The 12,331-nt window shown below is 45.7% G+C and overlaps 1 protein-coding gene across 1 annotated transcript in view; it reads left to right on the top strand.

Annotated features, from left to right (window-relative positions):
* PHF11 (PHD finger protein 11) overlaps positions 1–12,331 on the top strand; it is a 154,000-nt gene that overhangs the window by 81,332 nt on the left and 60,337 nt on the right. Inside the window, exon 12 of the mRNA XM_030202407.1 lies at positions 5,748–5,821. Within this exon, the coding sequence (XP_030058267.1) occupies positions 5,748–5,821 (74 nt within the window). The remainder of the gene's footprint in view (positions 1–5,747; positions 5,822–12,331) is intronic.

Below are 12,331 nucleotides of genomic sequence, written 5' to 3'. Positions count from 1 at the left end.
ACCTCCTGCACTAGATCATGCGCTCCACTAAGGACTAGGTCTAGAATTTTTCCTTCTCTCGTTGGCTCCTGTACCAGCTGCTCCATGAAGCAGTCCTCGATTTCGTCAAGGAATTTTACCTCCCTAGCATGCCCCGATGTTACATTTACCCAGTCAATATCGGGGTAATTGTGTCAGGTTCTCAAGGATAAGTCTGGAATCGTGAGCCTTGGGCTGCTGATGGGGAGCGGCAGCAGCAGGCAAAAACCCACCAACTAGGACTGGACAGGATACAGGATCCTCAAGCAGGATACAGGAACTAGTGTGACTAGACAATACTTCACCTGCGCTTGACCGCCGTTCCCTAGGGGTTGAACCCCTAGGTGCAGGCAGCCGGCAGGACTTACAGGACGGAGTGGATCAAGACAAACTTGACTAGACAGGGTACAGGATATAGGGTCTCAAACAGGCAGGAAACAAACAACAAGCTTGGCTAGAACAGGGTGCAAGGTGCAGGGTCTCAAGCAGGCAGGAAACAAACACAAGGTTGGCAACCAGAAGGGAAAAGAAGCCAAAAGCAGACAGGGAAGGAGCAATCAGGACTGGATTCAAGACAGGATTCAGGAGACTCAAGCAGGCAAGGAATACCGACTAGGGACACTAACTAAGACACAAGGCTAAGCAAGACAAGGCAGAAGTGCACTGTGCACAAACACCAACCTGGACCTTTGGCGTTGCAAAGGCCAAGCAGAAGGTTTCCAGGTGGCTAATAAGCCCATCAGCAGCTGAGGCTCAGCTGCAGCAATCCCAAGGCAGCTAAGGGTGAGGCTAGCTGCCAAACTTCCAAGCAAGACTGGAGGGCTAAAATCAGTGGCGTTCCTAGGGGGGCTGACACCCGGGGCGGATCGCAGATGCGCCCCGCCCCCGGGTGCAGCGCCCCCCCCCCCCCCCCCCGGAACAGTGCAAGGCCCCCCCCCTCCGGGTGCACGCCGCTGGGGGGGGGGGGTGGAGTGCCGCACGCCTGCCGGCTCTTCGTTTTCATGCTCCCTCTGCCCCGGAACAGGAAGTAACCTGTTCCGGGGCAAAGGGAGCATGAAAACGAAGAGCCGACAGGCGCGCGGCACCCCCCCCCCCCCCGGCGGCGTGCACCCGGGGCAGACCGCCGCCACCGACCCCCCCCCCCCCCCCTTGGTACGCCACTGGCTAAAATATCTGGACCGGACCGAAAAAGAGAGTCTGGAAAGTCTATGGCAGCCACCGGTTCTGGCCACCAGAGGGCGAGAGGAGCACAAACCAAGAAAAATATTATATTGCCCAGTTTGTTTGCTTCCCTAATTTCCTTTAACATTTCTACATCCGTCTGTTCATCCTGGCCAGGCAGACGGTAGTACACTCCTATCGCTATCTTTTTCCCCTTTACACATGGAATTTCAATCCATAGTGATTCCAAGATGTGTTTTGTTTCCTACAGAATTTTCAATCTATTTGATTCAAGGCTCTTCTTAACATACAATGCTACCCCTCCACCAATTCGATCCACCCTATCACTAGGATATAATTTGTACCCCATTATGACAGTGTTCCACTGGTTATCCTCCTTCCACCAGGTGTCAGTGATTCCTATTATATCTAATTTTTCATTTAGTGCAATATATTCTAACTCTCCCATCTTTACTTGACAGTATTAATTTGCAATCTTTTGTCTGATTTTTATTTAAGGACACCTGATCCACTACTGTCTCTTTTGCAACCTCACTATCAAGATACCCTATCTTCCAAAAGCAATTAGAATGGAAGAATCATATACTTCCTTTCGTAAAGCTTTAAAAACATATTTTTTTTTCAGAGTATATTCAAAAACATCACATGATAAGGGGAAATAAAAACAAATAGATAATAAAGGATGTTCATCTCTTTAATGCAGCATTATAACTTTTTAGTTTTAGAATGAATGGTATATTTGTTTAGTTACTTCTTCAGTGTGGATGTTTTTGTTTTGCGCTTTCCTATCAAAAATGGATTTCTTAGTTTTATTTTTTGTGTTTTAAATGTATATATTTATGTAAACCGTTCTGATTTGCTGATGCAATAAATGATGGTATAGTAAATAAATAAACGTTGAACAAAGTGGAGGAGTGGCTTAGTGGTTAGAGCACCGGTCTTGCAATCCAGAGGTAGCCGGTCTGCTCCTTGTGATCTTGGGCAAGTCACTTAACCCTCCATTGTCTCAGGTACTTAGATTGTGATCCCTCCTGGGATATCCATTGTACCTGAATGTAGCTCACCTTGAGCTACTACTGAAATGGTGTGAGCAAAATCTAAATAAATAAATAAATAAATAAAAAGAGGTGTAAACAGCAACAATAACAAGTAACTTAACAGAAATCAATAGCAGTGGCGTACCAAGGTGGGGGCGGTCCACCCCGGGTGCACGCCGCTGGGGGGGTGCCACGGCGCGCGCCTGTCAGCTGAGTTCGCTGACTTCGCTAACTTAGCTGCAGCTCCCTCTGGCCCGGAATAGGTTACTTCCTGTTCCGGCTGGGGCAGAGGGAGCTGCAGCGAAGTTAGCGAAGTCAGCGAACTCAGCTGACAGGCGCGCACCGCGGCAACCCTACCCCCAGCGGCGTGCACCCGGGGGGGTGTCATTTCACCGGGGGGGGGGGGGGGGCGCATCGGCGATCCTCCCCGGGTGTCATGCCGGCTAGGATCGCCACTGATCAATAGTAAAATTATGTAAACACTTTATTACTACCTGAGTAGTACCTGAGGAGTTCAGGAAAATTAACTGCTCACAGGTTTTGAGCAGGGTCTCAGTATAGAGGTCTGTACTCTCCACACTCCCACTCTGAGACTAAAGATTTCAGCAGATTCTTACTGGATTTTGAACCTCAGGGTCAATCATAGTCCAGAACATTAACACTTAGGGGTTTCTGGCTGTAATGTATCTCCACGGAGAGGTGAGCCCTTGAACACGATGAAGGAAACCCTCACCGGGCTGTCGGCCAAAACCCTGAGTCCTCTCTGTGCCTCCCGCCGTTCCCCAGGAGTTGAGCCCCTGAGTTTGGGTGGCCAGCAACAGAGAGAACAAAGTCCAGCACAAAGTCCACAGGGTTAGACCAAGCAGCAGGTCACAGCAAACCAGGGCTAGGCAACAGGTTAACACCAGGCAGCGGTCACTAGAAGGTCCAGGAACAGACGGGTCAGTACCAGACAGCGGTCAAAAGCAGGTCCAGGAACAGGCAGTGGTCAGTACCAGGCAGCAGTCAGAAGCATGTCCAGGAACAGGCAAAGGTCAGAACCAGATATCCGTCAGAAGTAGATCCAAAGCAATGCTACTAGTCAGCGAACCGAGTAGAAGCCGAAGCACTGATAGACTGAGGGCAGAGCCTTAAATAGGAAGGAATCAGGCTCAACCAGGCACAGCTGAAAACAAGATGGCAGCCCCCATCAGGAACACCCTGCGACCAAATAAGGGCTTCTTTCCTGCAGCTGCCACCTCCAAGATGGCTGCCCTGGCCTAACAGCCCTCTCCAAGATGGCCGCCAAACCCTGGAATAAACCTGAATCCAAGATGGCCACCAGTGCCCAGCTCAGAACAGCCAGGAAACGTGACACTGGCCAATAGCAGTATAGGTTACTTTCCCTCAGAGCTTAAACTGGAAAGAAACGGTCACTTCTGCAACAGCTTTACAAACAGAGGACAGACACCACCTGCTGGACAAACATGGGAAATACATGTCATAACAATAGCAGTTCAGATCACAAGCAGGAAAGTCCCCTGTTTTGCCACACGCACAATCCAAGAGTTCTCAACGGTTTACAAATTCACATATATAACATGCAAATTACATATATAAAACCATAGTAACTTTTCTGCCAGTAACCATTCTCAACTCCATGTGCTTGTACAAAGAGATAGGTCTTCAACTCCTGCTTAAACTGTTTTACTCCTTGCAATTTTTTAAGCCTTAATGGTAAATTATTCCACAAATTAGGACCTGCTACATAAATATAGTTACTCGAAACTCATTCAGTCTTTCAATTTGATGCGAGGGTACTTCTAAATAAAATTGTGGTGCAAATCTTAAAGGCTGATAAATACTCAGTTTTGCTGCCAACATTTTTAATACCTAACCAGTTAAAATCTTAAAAACCAAAAGAAGAACGTTGAATTTAATATGATACTCAATGAGTAACCAATGCAGGGATTTCAAAACCAGCATAATATGTGCATATTTATCAACACTAATTAAAACCCTGGCCATTGAATTTTGCTCAGTTTGTAAAGTTTTAAACTGAGATTTAGGTAAGCCAAGCAGCAAACCATAGCGGTAATCAAAATACAGCATTACAAAACTCTGAATTTTGATGGTATAGAAGTTTGAGCCCATAGATTGATGTTCATGGCTTTTGGGTAGTAGTGTACTGGGCTCGCTAACAGTTCCTTTGTACTATTTGGCCACACCTATCATCTCTGCAATTTGTTTTAATGTGATATTAATTTTTTTTTTGGGGGGGGGGAGGGGAGGATCATAAGGTTTGTGGTTAGAGTTGGATTTTCTATGAAACTGTGTTTTGTTTGACTCTACAAATTGTAACTGGTTACATAAGTTACATTTTGTTTAAATATCAGAAACCATTCAGTGTGACATATATGCAATAAAAGGGGAAATCAGGAAGGGGGTAAATACTTTTTCACATCACTGTATATGTTCCGTTGATACGGTTTATATTTTATATAGTTTTGAGTTTAAAAGCAGTTTTTAAATAAATTTGGTAAGAACAGCCATACTGGGTCAGAGCAATGGTCCATCTAGTCCAGTATCTTTCAACAGTAGCAAATCCAGGTGGCAAACAGATACTTTTAGATACCTCCTAATGCTAATTGGTTACTAAGGGGTCCTTTTACCAAGCTATGGTAAAAATAGGCCTTAGCACATCCTTATGCGGGTTTTTTCAACCTGCTAAGGCCATTTTTTACCGTGGCTGTAAAAACCTTTCTATTCCTAGTTTTTAATGTGTGTGTGTGTGTTTTGCAACAGCAACAATTAACAAATGGGAAGTGCAGAACCTGTGCAGTAAATTCAGGGGGTGTGCTCTGCATCTGCCCTGCATTTACTGCAGGGGATGCACGGGATACAGCTTTATTGCATGGCACCACATTATATACAGTGGCAGATAGCACAGGTGTATATGCTATCTGCCACTGCAGGTAACACAGTACAGCCCAAGCATAAATAAGTATATATTCCACAGTGGCACTCCTCCCGAAAACATTCTCCCCACCCATATCTGATCTTCCTTCCTGCTGTCTCCCCCAAATGCAATCCCCCTGGACATTCTATTAACCCCCAAGCAACTCTCAATCTGATTCTCTATCCCCCTGACTCTCCTGATCTTACTCCCTGAACTCCACCAAGACCCCAATCCGATCCCATTATCTACCTCCTTTGATCCCTAAACAAAGCTCATCCCCCAAATCAAGCCCTGCCCAAATGTTCAAATCCCAACCTTCTCATCATTGCTCCTGGTTCGTTGGTGGTATAGTGGTCTAGAATGAGAGTAGTCCCCCTCCACTTCTACTCCGTCCAGCTCTGTGACTCAAAATGGTCACTATGAACCCTAGTAGTAGTCTCACAGTACTACTGCTGGGGGCATCCTTCCATATAAGTTGAAACTTCCATGTTCCAACCATGATATGAGTGCTAGTGGTTATCAAAGTACTTACAAAAGAATGGTATTATGAGTGGCTCTTGCTTATTCTTCAGATATATCAGCTGCAGCTGACGGAGAGGATTCAGGGGAGACTCTCAACGTAGACAGTTCTGCAATGATCCCACAGGTAATTGAAAATAAATCCTACCGCTTTGGTTCTCAGCAGGTTCCATGGATGAGCAACCTGCCCTGTTTCTACCCAGGATTAAAAATTAGTTAATGGAGAGAATTCGTGTCCATTTTATTTAGCTATTTACATATTTTTATAAAAATAATCACCTGTATGAATTTTAAAATTAATATTTCAGTTTGAGTTTTTCTATATTTTGAAAAGAAAAACAAATAAAAAGCATAGCTGTTAAGCCGGAAAGTTTTCCCGGAGAGGAGATATTTCTTACAAATGGCCATTTGTGGAGCCCCTGGATTTCCATTAGGGGAAACAGAGAATATATATAAAAGATGGGCGCAGAAGAGGCTCTACATGCTGGGACAATTATGGGACAATGGGAGAATCAAGGATTTTGAGGAACTAAAAGAAGAATTTGACCTAGAGGACCGGGAGATGACATTTTACCATAGCCTGAGGGACTTGATAAGAAGACGGGCGGGGGAGGAACTGGAACTTGTGGAAACAGCATTGGAGAGGGCAATCAGAGGAGGGGGAGGCAAAGGAGGGGTGACGAGACTATATAAGGCACTATTAAAACTCTCCTCCCCTCAGGATAGATACATTAGACGGTGGGAGGAGGTGCTCTGCCAAACATTTACAAGGGAACACTGGATAAGGGGAATTAGATACTTACTAAGGGCCTCCATCACCCAGTCGGTAGTGGAGATTGGATATAAAATATGGTATTGGTGGTACTATACACCTGATAGATTGCAAAAGATATATCCCAAAGTATCAGCGAATTGCTGGAGAGAATGTGGTAAAAAAGGCACATTTATGCACATATGGTGGGAATGCCCCAAGATTCAGAGTTTTTGGACCCAGATCCGAAAAATGGTATACCAGGTAACAAAGGTAGAATACCCTAACCAGGCGGAGTACTGCCTGCTACATTTTCGCCCGGGAAAATGTAAGATACATCAACATAAAATGGCTAGCCAGATTTTTGCAGCAGCCAAACTGACAGTAGCAAGAGCTTGAAAGAGAGTAGAGATGCCACAAATCCAAGTTGTAAAAATTAAACTTGATTACTTGTCTCAGATGTCAAAACTGACAGCATTGAGAAAAGGCCACTTACACAGGTTTCAACAAATTTGGCAACCATATGAACAAATGAAAGACTCTATTATTTCATCACCTTAACTGGGGAGGGAGGGAGGGGGGGAGAGGGGGAGAGAGGTTATCAGAATTTGACTGAGAATTTTGTTATGGAAGAAGAGATTATTAAGGTGTATACATGGTTATATTTGTAAGTTAGAATGGATGTATCCACTATGTTAAAATTCAATAAAGAAATTTGGGGGAAAAAAAGCATAGCTGTTAATATTTCAAGAACGTTCCAATTCCCCCACTGACTGGCCAAGACCCTTCATTTAGAGTGGTATAGAGGGGAGGAGGAGTTAGTGGTTAGAGTAGCCAGTGCTTCTCAACTCAGTCTTTGGGGCACACCCAGCCAGCCAGGTTTTCAGGATATCCACAATGCGCACACCAAGGAGGCATCCATACAAAACTCTTTCATGCATATTCATTGTGATATCCTGAAAACCCAACTGGCTGGGTGTGCCCTGAGAACCACTGGAGCAGTGGGTTGAGAATCAGATAAGCTAGGGTTCAAATCCTGCCTTTCCCACTGACCTGGACTAGAGTAATCAAAATCATAGTTACTCGATCCTAAGATCAGCATCCAAGAAAAAGATCTAGTTGTCATCATAGTCAATACTCTGAAATCTTCTGCCCAGTGTGTGGTAGCAGCCAAAAAAGCAAACAGAATGCTAGGGATGATTAGGAAATAGATAGAAAATAAGACAAATAATATTATAATGCCTCTATATCGCTCCAAGGTGCAAGCACACCTTGAGTATTGTGTGCAATTCTGGTCCCTGTATCTTAAAAAAAAAATAGAAGAATTAGAAAAGGTTCAACTGAGGGTGACCAAAATGATTAAGGGGATGGAACTCCTCTCATATCAGGAAAGGCTTCAGAGGTTAGGATTCTTCAGCTTGGAAAAGAGTTGGTTGAGTAGGGATATGATAGAGGTCTACAAAATACTTATGTGTAGAACGAGTAGGGGGGTCATGTGATGCCAGCAGGCTGAGAAGATGCTCGTAAGCTCTGCTCCATCCCTGAGAAAAATTATCTGCAAATTTGCCTGGTTGTTATTACCCCCATCGGAGCGACAGCGGTGAGTGTTGGAGCTTCAGAAGGCGGAGTTTGGCGGTTGCTTGAGCTGGAGCGCTGGGGTATGCTGGCGAAAACGCGGCCTTCCAGGGAACGCGTGCATCTCACGAGCCCCAAGATGGCGGCGCCGTCCGCTAACAGTGCAGAGGTTACTCTGCAGGAGGAAGCGGTCCGGGAGCTAACTAAGCAGCTCACAGCGGATCTTGATGACCGCCTCTCGAAGCTGCAAGCGTTGGTGGATTCCATAAATGAAAACTTGGAGAGGCAAGCAAGCACGCGTTCAGAGCACGGAGGAGCGTATCAATTAGGCAAGAGGACAGGTTGGAGACCCTGGAGGGGAGAGTGGCAATGGTGGAAACTCTGGCAAAACAACTTACCCAGCTTACTGACAATTTAGAGAACAGAAGCCGGCAATAATATCAGGATAATCAGGGTGCCGGAGTCAGTGAAGGATGGAGAGCTGCGAGATTTTATTGTCAGGTGGCTGCCTGAACACCTGAAGGTGGACCAGTCTAAGGGTCAGATGTGGGTGGAAAGAGCGCACCGGGTTGGAGCGGTGAGGGACACAGATCAACGCCCAAGGCCGGTTTTGGCTAAAATTTTGGATTATGCTGATAAAGAACATCTCATGCAAGCATTTAGGGTGAGCAGGTCCCTGGATTATAATGGATCCCGTATATTACTGATTCAAGATTACTCAGCCCGAGTGTCAGAGCAGAGACGGCGAATGGGGCAACAATGCTTTATCACGCGAAGGTGAGGGTACAACATGACAACAAGACCTTATTTTTTACTGATCCAATGGACCTTAAAACGTTTGTGGACAACATCTAGCGGGTAGCTCATAACAATGAGGGACTGACCTGAATCGTGTTGGCACGAGTGGCTGGATGAGATGGGAGTCCAATTATGGGATGTGAGCCCTGATCCGGGATTGCTGATCTGCTTGAAAACGGGGGGGGGGGGGGGGGGGGGCCGTGACACAGGCAGAAGACGTGAACAGTTTGGCAGTTGCTTTGTTTAAAGTAGAGTAGGATGTATGGACTTAGGGGGCGGGAGACGGGGGGAGGGGGGGAAGGAAAGTTATTTGTTTTTGTTACTCTTCTTTTTTGTTGTTTTTCTCTTCCTCTCTCCCTCGCCATGATATTTGTACACGATGCTTAGTACTGAATTTGTTGAGTTTGTTACAGCAATTTTCAGGGTATAGTTGTTTGGAAGTTTTGGTGTTACTGGTTTATGCATGGGGGTCGAGGAAGCCTCTCCGGAGGGAGAGGGAGGGAGTGGGGTAGGGTTAGAGAGTGAGGATTTGGTTGGAGCATGAGTGTGGGAGAGTTCTTTCTGGAATGGGTGTGGTGGGTGTTGAGTGTGGGTTATTTAGGAGGAGGGGTGGAGGCAGGGAAGAGGAGGGCAGTGGAGGGTAGGGGTTGGGACTGGGGGGAACAGGATGGGTCTTCACGTAAAGATAGACGAACCAAGGGTGAGGAGATATATAGGTTATGGAAGGCAAGTTGGCTGTCGGAGGGGCCTAGCTGGGGGGCTCCTCTGACTGTTAGAAATAAGGCTTCTCTGAGGGTTGTATCACAAGCTTTACTCTGTCTTTAGCAAAATTGCGAATTCTTACCCTGAATGTTGATGGGATTCACTCCCCTGTTAAGAGGACTAGGCTTTTGCAGCATTTAAAAAGGCTGAAGACAGATGTTGCATTGCTGCAGGAGACTCATCTAACTCGGACGGAACATGCCAAATTATGCAGGGACTGGGTTGGGGAGATTTATTTTGCATCTTTTAGTGATCGTCAGGGAAGAGTGGCTGTGCTGATTAGGAAGTCCTTGGCATTTACACTCCATGATATTATACAAGATCCAGAGGGAAGGTGGGTAATAGTCACGGGAATTTTGCAGGGAGTGAGGATAGCCTTCTGCAGTCTTTACGCGCCACATGTACATTCTCATAAATTTTTCACGCAAGTTCGATCTAAGCTGGCAACATTGGATGATTATCCTTTAATAGTGGGGGGAGACTTCAACGTTACGAGTGACCCATCTATTGATTGTAGACCGCCTAGGCAACCCCTTAAGGATCATATACATAAGGGAGTCAACTATTTGAATGAAGAGCTAGCATTGGTAGATGTATGGCGCCTCTTACATGAAGAGGAGAAAGACTTTACCTTTTTTCCCATCCCCATAAAGTCCATGCTCGTTTAGATTATATTTTGATGTCGGGAGTGTTGATGGGGGGGATTCAGCGGGCTATGATTTAAAGATTAGTATTACACAAGAAAAGGAGTTCTGCCTGTCAGATTGGTTTAAGCAAGATGCTTTTGGTTTTCAGCAAAGATAGCTGTCTGAATCATTTTTTAGGAATCCCTCACCTTCCCTTGGCCTGGAACATTTCCTGCAGGTTGCCTTTCCACAGGGCTTAAACTGAAAAGGAAAGCAGTCATCTCTGCAACATCGTCTAAACAGAAAACACCCTCTGCTGGCGAAACAAGAGAAATACACTGCATGGAAACATTAATACAATTCACAGGCTTGGAAACCCCCCTTTTTCGCCACACCTCCCCCCTTTAAGAGAGACCCTGGACTGTGGCCTCTTCAGTCCGCTGGTCGGATCTCGACAGTCCAATGTCAGGGCAGTCCTGGTTCTTCCTTCCTGGAGAGTCCATCAGCATTGTCATGTTCACTTCCCTTCCGGTGCTGTATGGTGAAGTTGCACATCTGCAGAGACAGGCTCCACCGAAGTAGCTTCCCATTCTCTCCCGAGACTCCTTTAAGCCAGACCAATGGATTGTGATCTGTGATGACAGTAAATTCTCACCTATACAGATATGGTTACTGTTTCTTAAGGGCCCACACTAAGGCCAAACATTCTTTCTCAATAGTGGCATATGCTACCTCTCGATCAAGGAGCTTGTGACTCAGGTACACAATGGGGTGCTCCTCCCTTCTGCTATTCAGTTGACTGAGTACAGCCCCAATGCTATATGTTGAGGCATCAGTCTATACCCCAAATCTTTGTTGGTAATCAGGTGCAACTAGTACGGGAGCTGAAGCCAATGCAGTATTTAATGCTTGGAAGGCGGTTCACACTCTGGCGACCAGTTAATGATTTGGGGTGGTCTCTTTTTTGTCAAGTCAGTCAGGGGCTTGGCTATGGTTCTATAATGAGGCACAGTCTTCCTTTAATACCCTGCTGTCCTAAGGAAGGCCAATACTTGCTTTTTGGTTTGGGGAGTGGGCCAATTCTGTATAGCTGCCTCCTTAACTGGCTCAGGCTTTAACTGTCCACCTCCCACTCTGTGCCCTAAATATTGTACTTCTGCCATCCCCATCTGACGTTTGCTAGGCTTGATGGTCAGGTGGGCCTCCTGGATCCGGTCTAATACTCCACTTAAATGGATCAGGTGGTCATTCTAAGTCTGACTCTACACAACATTGTCATCAAGATAAGCTCTATCATGCTCCTGGAGTCCATCTAGCAGATGATTCAACAAGCACTGAAAGGTTCCAGGGGCATTTTTCATTCCAGAAGGCATCACAGTAAATTCATAAAGGCCAAATGGGGTAATGAATGCTGATCACTCTTGAGCAGCCTTTAGAAGAATTTGCCAGTACCCTCAACTAAAGTCCATTGTGGTCCAGCTAAGTGGTTTAGCAACTCGTCCAGCCGGAGCATCAGATAGGCGCAGATACAGTACATTCATTAAGCCTCCTGTAATCCACACAGAAGCGGGTTGTGCCATTTTTCTTAGGAACAAGAACTACAGGAGAAACCCAGGGACTGTGATATTTCTTGATAATACTTAGGGCTAGCATCTCATCAATCTCCTGCTTCATTTGCTTCTCCACTTCAGCAGATATTCGATAGGCCACTCAGCTTTAGTGGTTTATGGTCACCAGTGTCTACATTGTGATTAACCAAATGAGTAATCCCTGGTTTAGTAGAAAACACATCAGCATATGTTTGCAGTGCTGCTTCTAGCTGTTGATTCTGAGTGGGGGTTAACTGCTCTCCCACTACAACTTGTGTAGATCTCTCTGGTAATGTCTCTGCTAGGAGGTCAGATATGGGTTCACTATCCTGACACTCTTCTAGTGGGCTGCATACAGCTAGCACTATGGCTGTGCGATCTGCATATGCCTTTAACATAGTAACATGAAATGTACTGCTTTCTGTCGTGAGAGTCCATAGATATTAACATAGTTTGTATCATTCAGGTGCCGTGTGACCCTGTAAGGTCCTGCCCAGTTAGCCTGAAGTTTATTCTGATGTACTGGGACTAAAACA

The sequence above is a fragment of the Microcaecilia unicolor genome, chromosome 4, assembly GCF_901765095.1.
Source record: "Microcaecilia unicolor chromosome 4, aMicUni1.1, whole genome shotgun sequence".
NCBI lineage: Eukaryota > Metazoa > Chordata > Amphibia > Gymnophiona > Siphonopidae > Microcaecilia > Microcaecilia unicolor.
Note: the sequence above shows the minus strand (reverse complement) of the source record. Positions and strands in the feature narration are given on the sequence as shown.